This window comes from Bos indicus x Bos taurus, chromosome 6 (assembly GCF_003369695.1).
Source record: "Bos indicus x Bos taurus breed Angus x Brahman F1 hybrid chromosome 6, Bos_hybrid_MaternalHap_v2.0, whole genome shotgun sequence".
NCBI lineage: Eukaryota > Metazoa > Chordata > Mammalia > Artiodactyla > Bovidae > Bos > Bos indicus x Bos taurus.
The window spans coordinates 25,197,458-25,217,792 of record NC_040081.1 but is presented as its reverse complement, the minus strand read 5'-3'; the positions used below and the strand labels follow the sequence as shown (position 1 = coordinate 25,217,792).

Sequence of the window (20,335 nt, the reverse complement as noted above, 5' to 3'; positions counted from 1 at the left end):
TTAGGAGGGCTTTGTTAGGTGGTTAAATTGCCCTGTATAAGAAATAATAGGAAAATAAGAGGATTCTGAGTCATCAAGCTAAGGAGCAGAGGATGAAGAGAGGGAGAGGGCTCCAGCCATACAGAGGATGGGTAAAGCATAAATGAACTCAACAGCCAGCAAAATGATCTAGTGCTAGAGATGGGAGGGGCTATTAGGAACAGGGGTGCAAGTGCTCAGGTTAAAGATGTTTGCTGACACAGCTGGCTGCAGGGATGGGGCACCTGCTAATCTCTGTGCCATTACCGTAAGCATTCAACATAACCCTGCCACATGTATACAGTCTCAAGTCTGGAATACTCAGGACAGGATGGGTATACTGCAATGAAGCTTGGTGGAATAACACAATGCAATTATTAAGGTTTATAGTAACTTCAGTGGTAGAGCTGATCCTTCCTGCCCTGACTGCAAGTGTGCACCTCATTTATTTTGGTTTTGAAGGAAGACCACAAATTCTTTCCTTGGCCTCAGTGTGGACACTTGGGGACATTCGTTGTCTGGGTTTCTCTTTGGTGTCAGTGGAGCATCCCATACCTGGTAGGTGCCCCTCACAATGTTACTTAATAATGCAAGCAGGTAGATGCCTTAGATACCTTGATTAAGTGAAATACTCTAGGTCCAAGGAAAGACCATATCAGACTCTGATGTCAAGAACCATAAAATAATAAATTCATGTTGTCTGAAGCCACTATTTCCAGTGGCTTAAGCCACTAAGTTTGTGGTTACCACAAGAGAAAACTAATACAACCTGGATGTGAAACATTATAATAGAGTGTTTTAAGTTAAAGGAAAGATTTGTTAGAGGACAAAAAAAAAAAAAAAAGGAAAATGTCCAAAGCTTATTTCTTGAGTTAAAAGAAAGACAAAACAATGCACATTTTCTTTGCATTTACTTTTACTGGAAAAAAAAAAGAAAAAACAACAACAAAACATTTTTTTTTCCCAAAAGAATCAAAAGACCATTACACAAGATTGCACAATCACTTACAAATGCTGTCAATTAAAGGTAAGTAGGCTAGTCTCACAGAGTCCTTGTCTAAGTAGTTTTCTCCGTATGCAATACACTGACAAAGTAATTCTCAGAGCTGTTGGGCTGGATTCACAGTCCCACTGGGCATGCTCACTGCATTCCATAACTGAATCACATCAGATCTCAAGTAGGAACTCTTCCACCAAGATTTCTATCATGAGAGCAGTTTAAATAGTCACCTTCTTTCCATTTCCCACTGGCTTTTTTCATAGTCAGGGGTATAGTTCAGCGTTATCCAATGTCTTTCTCCATTTACCACACAATTTACTCTCCTTTGTTTGGGACCTAACTTCCTCAGTCTTCACATTCTTTTCAACCACCACTGTCTTTACTGTACAATAAGATGAGTTCAGTGTAAATATAGAAACCAACATCTTCAAAGGGGGAGAAAAAGAAAGGACCACCTGCTAGAAAAAGGATACAGGGATGATAGGTAATTTCAGGAAGCCCTAGAAAGGACTTTTTGCCATTAACATTAGCTTGTAAAACGCAAGTATGAAACTTAAAAAAAGAAATCAAATTTGATGTGTTGTGTGTGTGTTTTATTTTGCACCATTATGAATCAAATACAAATACAACTAATAATATGCTCTAAGTTGCAACATGAAACAAGAATGGTAACAGCTTACAAATGCTGTGAACGTTCAGTTCTCTTCTGAGACATGGGGTATATCAATACTCCATTTTTCAGAATCCTCCCCTGGGCCTTGTAATCACACATGCCACAGACGGACCTGTGTTTCTATTTTCCCCCCAGAGGACTGGAGTCTGCAATTCTTATTAGATTCAAACTCAAGGTACAACTTAGCAAATGCTACATGCTTTATTAATGATTTTATGCACCTGTGAGGTCTACTTAGGACCCAGAAATTAATTAAGAATATAGAAACAATCTCTTGAAAATATATATCATATCTCTACATATACCTCTTTAGGAATCATGTAAAAGCCTAACATATTCTGTGAATTTGATCTTTATAAGTAGTTTTCTAAAACAAACCTACACATAATTTTTCCCCTCAACAGTACTGATAAAATACAGGGCACCTTTTTCCTTTCAAGTATTTGGGTAAAATAGCATACCCTGAGAATTTGGGGTGCAAACCTACACCTTGTAAACTGTAGAATGAAACTCCTCAAGCACCACATAGGAAAATGTGTACCATGATGGTTTTAAAACACAGAGACTATTACTGAATGTGTCTTCTCATGCACATATAATATATACTTATCATGAGATTATAGTCAGTCTACTTAAGAATCAACACTGTCCTGCAGTCCAAAGTATTATTTCAGGTAGCATGAGCATTCAATTTGTAACAAACACAGACTTCCATTTCTATGAAATATGAAAATAATTTAAATGCATTAAATCTCTTCAAGAGGCAAGAATGATGAAACCAAATTTGAAATTAAAAAGATTTGTATAGCTATGTATTTCTGAGTGACATAGGATGGTTTTGAAGAGCATGTTAACATTTAAGATTCATCATAAAGATGTCAAAATGTAATTTGTTTTAGCTTATTTGCTCAATGATATCCAGAGAGCCATACACATACAGACATAACATAGATGCAGACATACAGAGAGCCAATATGTTAAGTCATTAACTGCATATTTGGGCTTCATTTCATCCTGAGGGCAATTTCAGAGAGTGTTTTTCAAGAAAATACATTCTGGTGAATTAAACTGTTGTACTGGTTACAAATTTGTTCAGTTTCCAACAACAATTCAAAAGGAGCATATTTCAACCTGACCATTTGACCAACAGGGAAATAGGGGAAATGCATCAAGATTTCTACACAAAACGCCCTGTGGTTCATCTGGAAAACTACATTTTGACATGTAACCCCAAGAAGAGATGGCAAAAGCCAGACTCTGCAATTCTAATTAGATTCAAGCTCCAGGAACCCTATAGGAAATGTTACATGCTTTATTAATGGTTTTGTATATTTAAACCATAAAATGGTAGCTTGGTAGCTGAAAGGACACTGTTAGGGTGATGGTTTTATGGGCCAGAAGGTTTCATATACTCTTGGCTTTTTCTACTTAGCTTTGGTTGAATAAGGAAGGACACAAGGACTTCATTCAAATATCAACACAACCTCAAGAAATAAAACAATGAAAAGTGAGGATTTAGATTTACCTTATGTTTTTAAAAATGTTCCCCTCTATCATTTGAGGTGGTAAATGGCCTGGCAGCTTTGCTTTTTATGGCTTGATGAAATAGAGAACCATGAAATTATCACAGATGACATGGTATTCATAGAACACTACTTTAAAAATCACTTTTTTTTTAACCACTTGGATATTTACGACAACGAAAGCAGCTTCTCAGAGGACATGGCCTCTCTGATAGGGCCAACAAATGAAAAGTTCTTTCTTTCCTAGTTTACCTCAATGTGAAAATTTGAGGCTTAGATCTGTTAGGGAAAAATAATGATAAATAGTGATAAGTAAGCTTATGGGATCCCCAGACCCTTGGTAGGTAAGACTCCACCACATTCTCTAGGAAAGGAGATATCTCTCTTTTTGGAGACCTGGAAGTAGTTGACTACTTAACACCAGCACTGGGTTTTCCTAAAAGTCACACGGAGTTTTGAAATAGTCTTGTCAATTCTGGTTCTATCTATGAAATTCTATCTGAGTTTCACAGGATGTGTTCAATACTTGAGATTTCAGTGTTCTGAAAGCATTATAAGTTATTTGAGTATTATGTTTGAGATCTTTAACTGATTCTACATTCTTGTTTCAGTATTAAGTGACCCAGACCCAGAGCATCTCTACTGAATATAAGGAAGGGCTAATGCTGGGAGAGACACTTCCTAGTAATGAAAAATTAAGTTCTGGGGTGAATCTGTTGATGGAGTTGAGTAAGATGACTTCTATAACAAAGGAATAACACTTCCCCCAATTGTGGCACAAGGGCATCTTTTCCAAATACAGGGACTATTTCATATTTCATGCTCCATATCTCATAGAGGCAGTCTCCTCATTTCATAGCTCATCAGCCCAATGATTAATTGAATTGTGACCAGAGCTGACTATTCCTGTCTCAAACCCTTCCTTTTACCCAAAAGAATTCTTTTCAGAGTAAGATCCCTTTAAGGAAAGCCCTGAATATGAAATTGAGTTTTTTTTTAAAAGAGTACAACTGAGATGGAAACATAACACATATCTTCAGTCATGAACAGTATAAATTTCTGTGGTTTCAAGTGGCAATTTTAAGCAAAAATCAATATTGATGATCATTAAAATAAAAATAAGGCTTTAAAAATTACCAGAATGCTTTATCTTTGAAAAAATAAGTAAATAAGAGGAGATTCCTTTTTGAAAAGCCCAGGAGAACCTTCAAGTTATTCTTTTTAAAAGTAAGAAATATTCCAATGTAGCATTTGCTGAATATATATTGACTCACTTATAAATTATGATGAGCTAAGTATCAGTTCAATCAGCTCTTCAAAACTTCCCATGAACACTCACTAAAATAACCTTCAGAAGTGGGTTACAACTGAGGCAGTATTGAACATCAATGAAAAATTCTATGATTTGGATTCTCGACATCTCTTAAAACCATAAGGAGCAAGTGATATAAACCTAGATCACTGCTATTGGTATCATGACAGCTGGAGAGAATCGGAGCCACCAAATCAGAGTTCACTTTCTGCTCCACTACCCCAAACAGGCCACACTTCAGACTCCAAACAATCTGTGAGAGAGAGGAGTATGCAACTATGGAGGGAATCATTAAAGAAGAATATAATCCTCCACACTCATAGCAAAGCTTGGATTCTAGAGGGAAATAGATATTTTATACCTTTCTGAAACTAAGACCTTAATCTTAAATGCAACCACTGGCTCTCCAGTCTTTCAAACCACTCTATTTTAAGGCAACAAATGGTGTCATGGCATTGTACCAATGGGAAAGTTAAAACAAGGCACAAAAGTTAAAACCACTGCTTTTCACAATCACATTTGAAATCATGCTAAACCCAATAAAAGGACATGTAAAACATAACCAATAGAATGACTAGGCTTGGCTGGTCTATGATTCATATTACAGACCCATCATATTTAAACCCAGACAAATGCTACAACTCTGCCAGCCAGTCCTGATATATTGCAAGAATCTGTAGGGAGATTTGTGATCCAAATGACTGATTTGCTAGTTTGGTTTACAACAAAACCAATCTTATTCTGTTGTATGTTTTGACTGAACTACAAGAACATGTAAGAGATGGTTTGCCTAGTCACAAATGCAGGAAGGAAAGATAAAGGGAAAGCTTATATTAAAGTACAAAAGGAAATAGTTTTACATAGGAAAAAACACAACCATTCAATCAGCAATAACACAAAGTGTCTTAACAGGGTTATTCAGAAAAGTATAGAAACTTACACACTTGTTTATAAGAAGCAAAAACTAAGAATAACATATCTAGAGGAAGTTTTTCAGGTGATTCTTAGTGTTGTTACAATGAAGCCTTCAGATTTAAGAAGGTTTGTCCATCTTTCTGTCTTGCTCCTATAAACAAACATAGTCAAAGAAAAGACTGTTAGTTCTAAAAGTAAATCTCAGTCTTAAAGAAGCAAGAAAAATGCCAAGATACATTTTATTTAACTATTTGGCTAATTTCTATGTGAATAATGCTGAAGTTCACATTTTAAAACTGGAGAATGCGTTTCTGAACCTACTAGACATCAAATGGGACATCTTTTTGAAACTTGAATTAAATACAGTCAATCCATTCAAAAATTATTTTAGAGTTAAATATTTAGTTTTACTGAAATTATCCATGACAGAAAATAGTATAACAGATATGTTGTTAAAACATGAAAAAATGATATTTAAACTAAATTGGAACATTTGAAATTTATCATGAGTTATTAATTTAGTTAAATTAATAAACTCTATACTCTAAAGTGAATGGTCACCACCTCAATTATGTGGAATTTCATACTGTGCATTTTGTTTGAAATGAGATACACTGGTTAGAGTGTATAACTTACTTGAATCCATTCTAAAACAAGCATTGACGTGTTCAAAATCTTACTGAAAATTAGCCCTTTCTTTCTGTCAATCTCTCTATATATTGTATATCTAATAGAACTTTGCCTAAAGAACTTTTTAAAATTAACCTTTGGGAGTTGGAACTTGAACATAATATTATGAAGACAGAAATAGAGTGGCCTACAGGTAATATTTTTTTAGGGATTAGACGACTCTATCATGTGAAAAACAACCTTTAAGAAGTATCAAATAACAGCTATCTAATCAATTATATGCAATCAGAGTAGAGTGGCAAAGGATATTTTAATCCTGCCATCTAGAAACTGACCTGTGTTATATATATGCTTAAGGAACAGGAAGACTATAATATTAATTATAGGTTTAGAGCTCATATGTATATATTTCAAGTTTGTTGATTTTACCCTTTTGTACTTTATATCAAGAAATTGCTTTCAAGAGAAAAGGGACTGTTGTGGGTCTGGAAACTTCCCATTTGCTAAAGTTTTTCTACCTTAGGACACACAGAACAGGAAAAGAAAACGTAATTACAAGGGGAGGAAAAGAAAACAGGAGACCAAGAAGAAAAATGTCAATGTGGATCTAAGGACAACTCAGGCTGAGTCCCGTCATGAAGCAAAGTTTGCAAGGACTCCTTGAGCAGAGAGGGGAGAGAGACAGAGAGAAACAGTGAGAGAGAGAAAGAGAGAGAGGGAACACCCCAGGAAAGGGAGAGCAAGTTGAGGAATGGAGGAGAAATCTGTTTCTACCAATTGCTGGGATCATTTTCAGGGACTTGTCTAGATAACATCTTTTCACTCATTTGTGGGATATTGCTTCTGCTAATTGGAGAAAGAAATGGCAACCCACTCCAGTATTCTTGCCTGGAAAATCCAATGGACGGAGGAGCCCTATATATTAACTTTAGAGGAACTGTGTTTAAACTCTTGAAAGTAATAAGGTTGCTCCAGTTCCTATTAAGGCTAAAATAATGATTGCCAGTTGAACCTGGAAGAGGGTCATGACGAAGTCAGGGAAGGGAGGGGGTGACTGTACTGTCACCAGGCAGTCTGGCCTGGATGACTTCCCATGATTTTTAGGACGGAACCCATGGCAGAGTTCAGCAGGGATGTTGGGTCAGATTCTCCCTTGCTCCACATGGGCCTGCGCTCAGAGAGAGGGGAAAACCACCCCACGCAGCTGGCACCCTATGCCCAGAGCTGTATAACATGCTGGAAAGTGTGGGGGATACTAGAGGACCCTGACCACAGCCAACTCCTGCCCCCAGGGGGTCAGGCAGCATGCAGAGCTGTGAGCATGACCTCCGGTTCGGAGAAATACCAAGAAATCCTGCATACCGGCCCCTGGTGCTGCCCTGAGAGTATGCAGGAAAAAGGGTTGACTTTCTGCCTTGGTGGAGGCCCCAGAGAGATGAGGGGCTTCTGAGGCATTGATGAGCTTCTAGTCTCCAAAGAAGATTGAACTCTTATGACAGGGCATGGACTGTGTGCCATGTCCTTTGCAGTGATTTTATGATTCAATCTTCACAATGCTCCTTCAAGGTATCCCCACTCTACCCTTGAGGAAACTGAGGTCCAGAGAGGGCGAGTCATTTGTCTGAGGGAAGACTTTGAGCCAGGGTGCCTGACTTCAAGGCACATATACCTGGGTTTTAGTCAAAGCCACACAGCTTCCTTTGGACTAAAATGCATGTCCCCATCGGCATTTAGCAGACCCTACTTTCAGGTGACATCCCACACCTGCCCCCCACCCCCCTGAGTTACCTGTCCCTCCCCCCAACACAGATTACCCCACCCCACCCCACCCACACAAACACTGGCAGCCACAGCCCTTAGAAGTGCTGAAGCTATTTCTCTTTGGGACACACAGTGTTCTAATGACTAACGAGAGCTAATTTTTTAATCAAAAGAGAAACACACATGGAGGCTTAAATATATGCTAGACATTGCCAGACTCAGTTTCTTACCTTATTTTCTCCCCTTTTCCCAGTTAAGAAAGAGGGACAATTCACAAGGAACTGAGATGTGCAGGGCAGAGAGGAAGAAAGTGGGCAACACATGGCCACTGAGCTCCAAGGGCCTGGATTTCAGCTGGTCTCTTGATCTGGGACAAATTATTTTTTCACTTGTCAAATGGGGATAAGAAAGTACCCACTGGCTTAAAGAATCAAGCAGCATGATGTTAAATCTTGGTATATAATAAATGAATACACATTAGTTATTAATTTTCCTTTCTTCTTAATTTTATAGAGGTTTGAAGAAAATACAATGACCAAAAAAAAAAAAAAAAAACCCTGTAGAGAAAAGCACAAAATAATAAGAATGAGGAAAGCTACAATCCAAGGAAAGAGAAAGGGAGAAAAAAGAAATGGCAAAAAAAAAAAAGACAAAAGGAAGATAATACAACAGCAGCTATTATAATCATTAGGAGAGGAAGCCACAATCACGGTAGGAAAAAACAGATATAAATGAATTGATTCAGAAATGTGATCATGGGATGAGCTGAAAATGAAACATCGAGCGTGCTGCCTGCAGCCCGCCCTGTGACCTCGTGCGCGAGGCTGCCGAGAACACAGGTAAGGGAGCCGCCACTTCCAGCGGTCTAGTCCATGATGACAACAGACTCCAAGCAGAAAAGGGAGGAGAAGGGAAGAAGCAAGGTGGCACTTTAAACTAAATCAACTTCAAGGGAACAGGAAAGAAGAACCAACAATAAGGAATAAAAAATAAATTATCAAAAAACAGAAAGCAAATTCTCAAACAAATGGAAGGGGAAGCAAAGAGGAAAAGTAAGGTGTGGGCCAGACCCCGGGATGGAGGAGGAGAAAGAAGACTTGGAGAAAAAGAGAAGGGGGCTGGGCAGCATTAAGAAAGAAGCAAATGGAAATAGACTCTGGTCTGGGATACTTCAGTTCTGAGTCCCAGTTCTGCCCTAGATGGACACTGTGACTTAAGAAGGGTCAGCCTGAATTTTCTCCTGCAATTTTTACACAAGGGGACAGGGTTTGATGATCTAAGGACCCCATGGGGCCCCTTTAGAGAACCCTATGGAAATCATTTCCCCTGAATCCGCTCCCTTTCTCCTTCCTCTTTAGTTGCTGATGTCTGGGGCTCTATTCAGGAGGTAGAAATAACTCCGAAGAAGTGAGGAGAAAAAGAAAGAACAATGACACAAGAACAGTATAAGGCACACTCAGAAATGAAGAAGCAAATGGGTCAAGTATTAAAAACAGAAAAGACATTCAAAGGAAACAAAATAATTGCAGTCCCCACTGGGTGGCAGGCATGGTGCCAATAACAGTTTTCTGTTGTTATTATTACATATATCTTTATGCCCTTGTAAATGGTACTTAGTATCAAGTCTCAGATACAATTTTAAAGCAAAAATACAGCATGTAAGCAGGTGGGCAGGAGAAAGCAGGAGACTGAATATGTTAGGGAAGGAAAAATATAGCCACATGCCTCAAATGACAGAAATCTAAAATACGAATAATCTCATCAGAAAAGGCATCAGAGATACTGTGGAGAAGGGACTTCCAAAATGAAACATAACAAACGACAAAGGCCTAACAAGAAAGGAGAGAGCTAGCAAGTGTTGAACTGGTATGCCCAGCACACTGGTGTGTTTCCAGTGGGTTTCTGTTGTAACTCTCTGGCCACCAGCTGGGAACCGTTTGGTCCATTTATCACACTGTGTGATATCATTACTAAATACAAATAAAATACATAATATTACTACTTAGCTTCTGAGATGGGTTGTGACCAGGCAAAGATTGAGGAGCACTGCAATTTTGTTCACAGGAAGAAGAGAAATAGCAAAGACACCCCTATAAAAGCGAAACTAGAGGAAAATTCAGAATAATCCGAGAGGAGCAGCAGCTGGGTATACTCAAATCTATATGGGGGAGAAAGTAAGGCTCCTGGTTACAACGTGCAGCTAAAAATAGATGATGAAATACTTATTATTTGAGCTGGAAGGAATCTTAAAGGTTAAGACAGGATTTGAACACTGGTTTTGCAGTTCTGTGTGTACTGCTTATGTCTTCCAGCTGGAGTGCAGGCTCCTGGCTTGTATTAATAGGATGGTCACATGTGGATTCATAGCCTCACCACAGAGTTCACCATGGCTGATGGAGTGTAAACATGTAATTCATGCTCATGGAATGAATGAAGGAGTTAGTGTGTTTTATTAAACATTCATTTTACAAAAGTCAAGAGAATCAGAGCAGGTCCAAGGTGTCCTGGCTGCCAGTCCTGGACTCATTAGGCTCCTCTGCCATCCTTTTTTTGTTTCATGACTCCTACCAACAAACAAACAGCACAGTGTGTGGTCCAGGAGCCAGGAGCCAGCCCCATGGGTCCTGGTTCTCTCCCTCTCTGGGGCCCACTCCAGCAAAACCACTTCTTTCTAAAGCCCCAGTTTTATTCTCCATGAAATGCTGTGTTTGGATCAAGTCATTTATGTGACTTAGTTGAGAGGGGCACATAAAACCCTACTCTACCTCAAGAAAAAACTCTGGAATAAGTCTAGTTTTCAAAGGAAATCTTAAAGTGAAACTAGCTTCCAGGCCTTCTCACACTGACTGTCCGTACAAACACCAACAGATGAACGGGGGTGTACCATGTAATTTTTGCTATATCTGAACCATGTTTAAATTTTTTCACACAAGGAAAAGAACTATACATTTCCTTTTTTTTAACCTGACTTTTCTTTGGCAAGTGGCATAGAACTTTCAGGATGCTGAGTCTTGAAGGATTTTAGTTATCATCTGAATTTGGGTAATTAGATTTTCACCTATACACAGAAAGCTAATAATTAACTCCTCTATGTGTGTATGTGTTTGTGTGTGTATATGTATTAATTGCTCAGTTGTGTCTGACTCTGTAAAACTACATGGACTGTAGTCCGCCCGGCTCCTCTGTTGATGGAGTTCTCCAGGCAAGAATCCTGGAGTCAGTTGCCATTCCCTTCTCTAGGGGATCTTCCCAACTCAGAGATTGAACCCAGGTCTCTGCATTGCAGGCAGATTCTTTACCTTCTGAGCCACCAGGGAAGCCCCAGTTATCTCCTTGCCTATCGTTAAATCTTGAAGCCAGCTTTTGCCTTTCTATTTTTAGGGTTGTGGAGTAAAATAAATGTTAAAGAAATGAAAAGCTTTCAAATAAATCACTGTTCAAATATCTAGTACAAAAAACCTGGGTTTGTATTTATGTCTGATGGAAACCACTCCAGCCTAATCTCTCCAGACTCAGCAGACGGGAGAAGGGCCAGAGGCAGCTGCTACAGGACACGAAGCTAGCCTGTGCCACTTCCTCCCTCCTCGGGGCCCTGTCCTCCTTTCCCCTTGCCCTGTGCCTCCACAACTCACACAAAGGCCTCCCAGGATTAGCTGCTCCCAAACAGCCTTAGGTAAACATCCCACCTGTCCAGAAGATGAAAACACTTTTGTCTAGAGGCTACTCCTTTTCTTCTGCAAAGCTATCTCTAAATTGGGGCCTCTTCCACATGCATATTTCTTTATTTTCTACATTGAACAACAGTTGCATTATTCATCATTAATCTTTGCCTCCCTTCTTTATTTGTGTTCATTACATATGGCCCGTTGCAGATTCTTGGAAAGGAATTCAAATCATTTATTTCTAGATTAGAAGTGAAATGAGGGTTGTGCTTTTACCTGATTTTTTTAAGGAAGATCCAAGGATTATTGAACAGTGGTCTATTGTTTATTTTGCAGCCTAGTAAATATAATACATAGTAAAATCCCTTAATTTGGAAAGCTTTTATATTTTGCAACAACTGTTACATGATCTGACATTCACACAAATGTTGAGCAGTAGAAAGCATTGACACACAGTTGTCATGGGTCCTAGAGAGTTTGCATGCCCCAGAACATACAACTGGTGAAAAGATGCTGGCTCTCTGATCCTACATCTTAATTTAAGGCTTTTTTTCATTGCAGAAAGAAACAATGTTCCTCTCTTTCTTTTCAGTACAGGAATGGCTTATTTTTTTCATGTAAGCATAGAAAGGGTTCCTCCCCTCTTCCTCTCCTTTCTCAGTTCAGTATGCTCTTACGGAGGTATGAAACCCCTTAGAAGCATTTATGCTGTCAACCCTTCCTCATGTGAAGACAACAGGAGAAGGAGAGGGCAAATCTGTCCGCCCAGTGCAGGCAGCTTCCTCCTGTATCTGAAGGGTGTGTGTGTGTGTGTTTAGCTGCTCAGTCATGTCCAACTCTTACGACCCCATGGACTGTAGCCCACCAGGCTCCTCCGTCCATGGAATTCTCCAGGCAAGAATACTGCAGTGGATTGCCATTTCCTTCTCCAGGGGATCTTTCCAACCCAGGGATTGAACCTGCATCTCCCTTTCATCACTGAGCCACCAGGGAAGCCTGTCTGAGGGTTGCCCCTGCCTTATGTGGTTGACCTAAAGTGTCCTGGTTCAGAAAAACCTGGCTCCCCTTCTTATCAAGTTCCATGGACTGTAGTAACAGCAAGGATTCCCACTGATGAATTTCGAATTCTCACCGATGGGCTTCAGTGTCAGAATCCACATCTACTTCACTTAGAGAGGGGAACAAGGGGGAGTTGATTCTTTTCTGACGGGAGAGAATGCAGATAGGAAAGGGTGCCTTGTAGGCATTCCCAGCAGAGCATAGTGGATTCACTCTGAACAGACTGGATCAAACACCGCAGCTTCATCCCAGGAGCCACTGCAGCTTGGGAATCTCCCATCCCATGGGGTCAAGCCGTGTGTGTGTGTGTGTGTGTGTGTGTGTGTGTGTGTGTAAAATACCTTAAAGACTTTGTAAAGACTTTGGACTTGCCTAAACAAAGTATTCTGATTGTCTGAAAGTAAAAACAAGACCTTAAAATAGGCTCTTTGTATAAGAAACTTCAAGAGAAAGATGTGGAAGATGGACAGAAGCCATTCTGCAGATTTTAGAAAACCTCTTAACAAGAAAATGTCAGTCTTTGACTCTCCTTTCTCTGAGGAGCAACCAGAGTAATGGTGTTTCCAAAGATGTCCTGTGCTTCTGTCACTGGGGCTGCAAGGAATAAAGCTCACTCCACAAAATCCAGACCAGGTTTTCATTTCTTCCCCCTGCCAATCTTCACCCAAGGCTAACCCTGATAGATCCCTCCTACTCACTGTGGGAAAAACACTCAGGCAATTTGAAAAGGCCAAAGGGAAAAGGCCAGCCATGGGGCTGAGGAGTGGGGAGAGAAGGAAGCTTGGCAGGAAAATTAGCTCCCTAATAATTTGAATGGGGTTCTATTATGAAAATACCTCCTCTGCTATAATAAACCTACTACTTCAAACACAAAGCATTAGGACTCTTCTTAATCCCTCAAACCTGATTATCAAAGTGATAGTCACTCACCAGCAGCTGCTCCCTTTGGCTTTCTGGTGACCACTCATCATCTGTGTTCTACCACGAAGCTCATGGTGGTGCCGTCAAAGGACGGGGGTGCGATGATCCGCGGCCCCAGGGGCTGTGAGGTGATGCTGATGACAGGCTTGCCGTGCAGCTGGGCAAAGCCCTTGGCCCCTACGAGCTGGGAGGTGGCTGCCGGGGCAGAGGAGGAAGAGGAGGCGGGAGACTGACCAGAGGCCATGAAGTAGGGGGCCTCGGTGAACGCTGCAGCTGCCTCTTTGCTGGGGGGCTCTGCTGTCAGTGGGGAGAGCTCACCGCCCGCTGGAGTGCGAGCAATTGGCGTGGGCTGCAGGGCGTTGGCGGGCAGCACCGTGGGCAGAAACCCGGGGTAGATCATGTAAGTGGGTCCATAGGCCCCAGGACTCAGGGCCAGGGGAGGCACAGGGAGGGACATGGGAGCCACTGCCTGCTGCTGGGAGGTCATTGGCACGTCCACATACTGCCCCGTCTCGGGGTCAAACAGTCTCCGGGTCATGGGCTGTACTGGTGTGTCCACCAGATAGTACTGGCCAGTGGTCACATCCAGGAGCATCTTGCGCTGGGTCTGCTGAGGTGCGGGCTGCTGGAAGGGGTCTGTGGGGATGGGAGCTGGGCCGGCAGGTGCCGGGGCTGGCATGCCTGGCGGGGAGAAGCAGAGGACCTGGGGCTGGGCGCTCTGTAGGGTGAAAGGCAGTGGCTGCTGGTGGTAGATGGCAGTGGGGGGATGCTCAGGGCTCTGGGGCCCCGCGGGGGCAGCTACTGTCTCCCTGGGGTGGTCAGGTTTGGTGCGCCAAGCTGGCCGGCTGGTTCCACTGACCTGAGAGCCCTTGGGACTAGTGGGAACCTGACTGCGAGCACTCAGGGGGGGCAAGCTGCATAGAGTGGCCGCAGCTGAAGATGCTGGGGGTCCCTCCCTCCCTGCCCCAGGCCTGCCTGGAAGCTCTCCAGCTGCAGAGCTTCCTTTAAGAGGGATGGTCAGGTAATTCTCACAGTCACTATTGCTCTTTTCCAAATTGCTGCCGATTTTCCTGCTGGTCACCTCTTCCAGAGGTGCCCGGGTGGCCGGAGAGATCTTGAGGGACCGCAGTCCCTGCGATTTGATGCCCTTGGCGGCCGCCGAGGGACTCTCCGGAGAAGGGCCTTGCGGGAACTTGCCAGCGACTCCCCCAGTTTTCTGGGTGCTGCTGGCACTCACTGTGAAGACATTCCGTTGGCTGGGGAGTGGGGGCAGGGGCTGGGTTCTGTCCACATCCTTGTGCACCGGGGGAATATAGAGGGACCGGGGCCGCTCCCTGGCCAGGTTCTCAAAGGCCGCCGCGCGGGCAGACACGCTCTCGGTGCTGGGGTTGGAGTTTCTCCGCTGTAGACGCTCTGGACCCCCTCTCAGGACCACCCCGCCTTTGTTCCCGACGCCCCGCGGCTCCTCCGGCTCACCCAGCCGTCTGGACAACTTGTCGGGGTCAGCGCCCCCGGCCCCTTCCCTCTCCTCGCTGGCGATGAGCGACAGGACGTGGCTGTCAGTCAGCAGAGGCAAGGGGTCGCTTTTCCGCTTCCACTCGTTCCTGTTGAAGCTGTACAGCTCTTCCATGGACCTCACGGCCGCTGTCAGCTTCTCCAGGGCATTCCGGGATGTCTTGGGGCCTTTCCCTTCCTCCCTGACCTCCTCCTCCTTGACCTTCTCTGGGGTCTTCTGAGCCTTGGAGACGATCTTGAGCACAGGCAGGTAGGAGCCCTGTTCAGCCTTATTGGGGGCGATGGTGGCTACCGGCAGCCTGCCAGATGCCCTGTGCACCAAGACTGTCCCTTCTGGCGAGGAGGAGTTCAAGACCCTGCCGCCTCCCTTGCCCGCATTCTCCCTGGGCTCTCGCTCGGTGCTGTCCTCCCTGGGGTTCACCACAGCCTGGCACGTGATCACCATGGGGGACAAGGATCCAGATCCCCCAGCGGCAGGAGCCAGCTGCCTGGGTTTGGGCCCAGTCAGCCCCTGCTCTGGGGTAACGCTGCCCTTGTCACTGCTGTCCCCTGACCCCTTGATTAGTTTCCGGACATCTCTCACCTGATGGAGGGGGCCTTGGGCCTTGGACTTGTCCCTGACGTCTCTCACCTGGAACTGGGGCACTTTTTCCAGGCTGTCCCCCCTGAAGAGCTTCTGCTGGGCCCTGCTGTTGTCCTCATTGGTCTTGAAGAGGTTGGAGGCACTGCCGCTGGCCAGTTTGGGTGTGAGCAACTTGGCAATGTTGAAGTCCGAGCTCGGCTGTTGCACGCTCCCCAGGCGGATCTTGATTTCAGGAGCCTTCGGTCGGATCACTGCCGTGGAGGTGGCCTGAGCAGCAGGATACTTGGTGGCCTGCTTCCCTGGCTGCTTATCCTTGGGTGTCTGCTGGATGTTGGGGACAAAGAGACGAGACATGATGGTGGACTTGCTGGCAGAGATCTCCCCCAGGTCGGCCCTCCAGTCACCCCCCTTGGGGAGTTTCAGCTTCCCAACGGGGGCTCTTTCTTCTCGCTTCTCAGCCTCTTTCTCCTTCCAGGACCGGAATGCACTGTTCTGACTGCGGAGGAAGATGCCCTTGACAGTCTCTGAGGCACTCTTTTTAATTTCACACACTTCTGGGAGTCCATTGGCAAAATGATGGCCGGAGCCTGCGTGGCTCTCCCGAGGGGCACTGGCTTTGAAGATGGGGGATTTAGACCCAGCTACGGCCCCCTCCCCGCCGGCATCAGACATGCTGACCACCGTGTACTCAGAGCCAGCCTCCGAGTGGCGAGAACTCTGCCTCTGCAGGCCCCTCTCGCGCTGCTTCTCAGCCCCCGGGGGAGGGCCCTCCGTCTCCTTGGAGGTGCTGGAGAGGTGATGGTGGGATGTGTCGCTGAGTTCTCCCCTCTCCATTTTGAACTCGTGTTCCCGCTGCATCTTCTTGGAGATGACATTTTTGAGCAGGCTGGAAGCAAACTTGGACTTCTGGGGGCCATCAGCGCGGGAGGCCGGCTTGCCACTCTCGGAGGTCTCTGAGCCATCATCCGTGTACACTGACCCGGAGCCCTTGCTGGGGCCTTTGGTGGCCTTGCAGGGCCCCGCGGCCAAGCTGGCTTTGCTCTCACTGCGTAAATTCAGAGGCTCGAGAAGGGTGACCACGCGCGGACCGGACTGGACCTGCTTCTGGAAACACAGAGGTGTCTCCACGTGTTTGATCTCGCCCTCGACTTTGCTGACCACGAACTCCAAGGCCTTGGTCTGGGACTTCTTGGATTGGATGTAGAGCTGGTCTGCCGTGGTCCTGGCCCCACCGCCCTTCCTCAGCCCTGCAGCCACTGAGGCCGCGCTGCTCCTCAGGAGGCTCTGTTCCACCCTGGCTCCAACACCTCCACATTTTAAGTCCAAGAAGGTTGACCAGCGCCCAAAGCCGACTTCGGAGAGCGCGGAGGACTCCCGGGAGCTGATGTTCAGAGCCTCAAAGTAGGGGTAAGCGAGGCTCCGGAAGGCCCGGGAGGTCAGGTTACGCACCTCTTTGTCCGCATCGTCCAGCTCGCTCACGGCACTGGAGGCTCCACTGGAGTAGTCCACCAGCTCCTTCGCCCGGATGGCCCCGCACCGGGTCTGCAGGCGAGCAGGGACGGCGATGAATTTCTTTGCATGGTCCTGAGCCACGGCTGCAGCCGGGTCTTGCTTCAGCGAACTGGAATTGTGTTCAGCAGCTGTAGAGACGCGGAGGCTCATGTCGCCTTCATGCTTGGCAGCATAAATAATGTTTTGCTTTGCACACACGTTGCTAGGCTCATTTATAGCCCGGGAAGTCGGTTTGATTGATAGGAGGATCTGGCTTGCTGCGTTCCCACAGCTGCTGGCGGCGGTGGCTGCTGCTGCCCCTGAAGCCGCCTCCGGGGGCTCGGGCAAGGGCTCCCGCGGGGTGGCCGTGCCAGGCCCCGTGGGTGGGGGAGTGGGGTCAGCGTCCGAGGGGCCGCTGCCCACTTCCGTGCTGCTGGTGTCGCCGCCGCCACTGCCCGCGCTGGGACGGGCAGGGTCGCTGCTGGTGGGGCTGGGTGTCCGGGTGGCGTTGGTGCTGGGAGTGGTGCTAAGGTAGCAACTGTTGTCGTCGTCCTCTTCGGTCAGGGTGGTGACGTCCTCTGGGGTCTCGTCGCTGCCACCGAAGGAAGCGTAGTCCACAAATGAGTAGATCACGTTGTTGTCCTCGAAATCCCAGCGGGAGGCCAGGCCCACGTCGAAGTCCATGTCCTGCTCCACCTCGCTCAGCTGGATCTCGTGGGTGGTGATGTAATGGGCCTCCTGATTTCTGGGGGGGTCCCGGCTGCCCTGAGACTTGGCAATAATGTCTCTGCACTCTGTGGCATCTGCTTCCCCACATCTCCCTCTTCCTCCCCCTCCCCATCCTCCTGCTTTTTCCCCTTCTTCTCCCTTGGGCTGGCAGCTCAGCGCGTTCTCACCACTGTCACTCTCGAAGCCTAAGGATGAGGACGAGGTGGCCAGAGCCCCTGTGGATGTGGTGGTGCCATCCATCTTGGACAGGCCACTTTCTTCTGCTCCGTCCACCGGGGAGGAGGAAGAGGAGGAAGAGAAGGGGTTGCTGCCCTCATCGGTACCGGAGAGCTGGGATCTGGAGAGTTCCGAGGGGACAGAATTCTTCAGGGGGGCCAGAGCTTCGCGCTCTTGACTGCTGACTTCGTCTTGGGCTTTCTCCTGGGGACTCTTCAAGCCCCTCTGATCCCCCTGGCGCTGCTCCTGAGTGAGTCTCATGGTCCGGGGACTGTCCCTGGGGACTCCAGCTGAAGCGCACATCTCCACATATTTTGCTTCTCGCAGGGAGGAGGCTGATGGCTTGGGAAGCGGCTGCAGCTGCTGCTTTAGCTCCTGGCTATCTTGAGCTCCGCTCGCCCCGTCCCCCACCTCCTTGGATCTGGCCTGCAGATTCAGTTCAGGAGGGGTGCCTTCCATTCTGAGCCCTTGCCTAGGTGTCAGCGACAGGAGGAGACAGTGGTGAGCGACGGGACTGTCCTGGGTCCCTCCCTGGCCCTGGAGGGGCTGCAGAGTAGCCTGAAGCAGGGTCCCACGTGCCTGGACTGGCCCCAAGGCTGCAGGCACCCTTGCCACTGCCGCCACCACCTCCCAGTTCTTCAGCCCCTGTGGCGGGGCCCAGGCCAACCTGAGGGAGGTAGGAAGGCTCCTGGGTTGGGTGGTAGAGGTGGTCTGTGGCCAGGGGGCTGCTGCTGTGGCCGAGACTGTGGCCAGCTTCCAGCAGCCAAGCTGTTCTGTCCAGTTGTTGGCCTGACGCTGTCGGCAGCTAGGAGTCTGAATGCCATCGACCACGGAAGAAGCAGCATCTGTAGGTCGACTCCGGGACTTCCAGAAATGAAAGGAAAGCATGTGCTGTTTCTTGTGGAGCCTTGTCCCTTTCCTGGATGGGGTAAGAGTGGGTCACGTCATTCCAGAAATATTTTTAGTGTCTATTCCCCAGTCATACTGAAACCACACTTGAGGGTAGAGAGAAGAGGCTCTGAGATGAAGAGAGAATGTGGGAGGTAGAGAAGACGTGTGGGTTCTAATTGAAATCAACCAAATGTCCTAGGTAATCTATTACGAGGATGTCTAGCAAGTATGAAATTATTCTTTACTCACTGCCGTCTTTCATTCCCAAGTCTGATTAAATGTGCCCCCCACTCTTGTTCTTAAATAAATCTGAATTCAGCAGTGCATTTCAAATCAATTAGGGACAGCCCAGAAAGACTTCAAAATCTCCCTTGGACATATGGCAGCTTTATGTTTGTCTGAAAATCTATGCCTTTTCTTTCTCTTTCATCTTAAATCAGTTGAGTTCTGGTAATACTACCTTTTGTAGGAATAAAACACTCTATTCCTCCTTCCCCAAAGTTCCACTTTATGAAACATAATCTGTTTGTTTAAAAATAGGGAGAACTCCTCCAGCCCTTACTGTTGACTAAAGTGTAAAAGGGCAATTGCAGAGACTTGAAACTTAACACTTGAAATAAACTTTTAATTAGGCTCACTAAAAAGCACCACATGGTTCCAAACTGACACTACTTCAAATCCCTACAATCTCAAAAAGTTCCCTAAACTTCCAAAACCGTGGCAAGACAATAAACCTCCAATTATATATAGAGCCTGAGCCGCAGCCTCACGATTCAATTACACTGGCTGGACTCCAGACCTGCAGGGCACCGCCTGAGAAGGCACGGGAGAACAACGAACACACTTACCCTTCACGAGTACAGTGAGGCTGGGAGGGAGGCTCAGAGAGGAAATGTGACCCACTGGCATGCCCCATGGCACCGAAGCCAGAATCCTAGGTCACTGGCTCTGAGATCCTTTCATTTCAAACAATTCGGGAGTTGTGCAAGTGTATTTGCCAGGCAACCCCAGATGGGGGTTCTGTGCTGGCCATCCTCAGAGCAGATCTCTTGGGTCTATCAGTGAAGAATCACAAGTCTTGGTTTGGTGAGATCTGGCTCCCATCGCCTGCCAGGCCCAGGTCCACCACTATACATAGTCTATGCGTCACTTATGCCGATTGAATAAAGCACTATTTTAAACATTCACATTTGTGGGAAGCAAAAATAACACCATCAACCATCCCCTTCCAACATGAAGGCCACCCCCGCACTGAAAAATGTTCCTTCCTCTGGCTGGGCATGGGGGGAGGTATGGAGTGGGAGCCCCTAGCAACTGAGGCATCCACCTTCTCATCCTTGGGATGTGGACAGTGCAGCCCTACCATTCTCCCGGAACAAGTCTCTCCTGCCCACATCACTGCCATTGAAAACACGACATGGGGAAGGCTGGAAATA

At 46.0% G+C, this 20,335-nt stretch overlaps 1 protein-coding gene across 1 annotated transcript; it reads right to left on the bottom strand.

Annotated features, from left to right (window-relative positions):
* Nucleotides 1-912: 912 nt before the first annotated feature.
* C6H4orf54 (chromosome 6 C4orf54 homolog) lies at nt 913-19,234 on the bottom strand. Its single transcript, XM_027543991.1, has 2 exons — nt 13,484-19,234; nt 913-5,592 (listed from the first exon to the last, which is right to left on the bottom strand). Exon 1 carries the CDS (start codon nt 18,894-18,896, stop codon nt 13,521-13,523), a length of 5,376 nt encoding a protein of 1,791 aa, XP_027399792.1. The 5' UTR covers nt 18,897-19,234; the 3' UTR covers nt 913-5,592; nt 13,484-13,520.
* Between the last annotated feature and the right edge of the window lie 1,101 nt (nt 19,235-20,335).

Excerpts from the sequence above, each read along its gene's own strand:
- C6H4orf54 (XM_027543991.1), bottom strand. The coding sequence starts at position 18,896 with ATGCTTTCCTTTCATTTCTGGAAGTCCCGGAGTCGACCTACAGATGCT.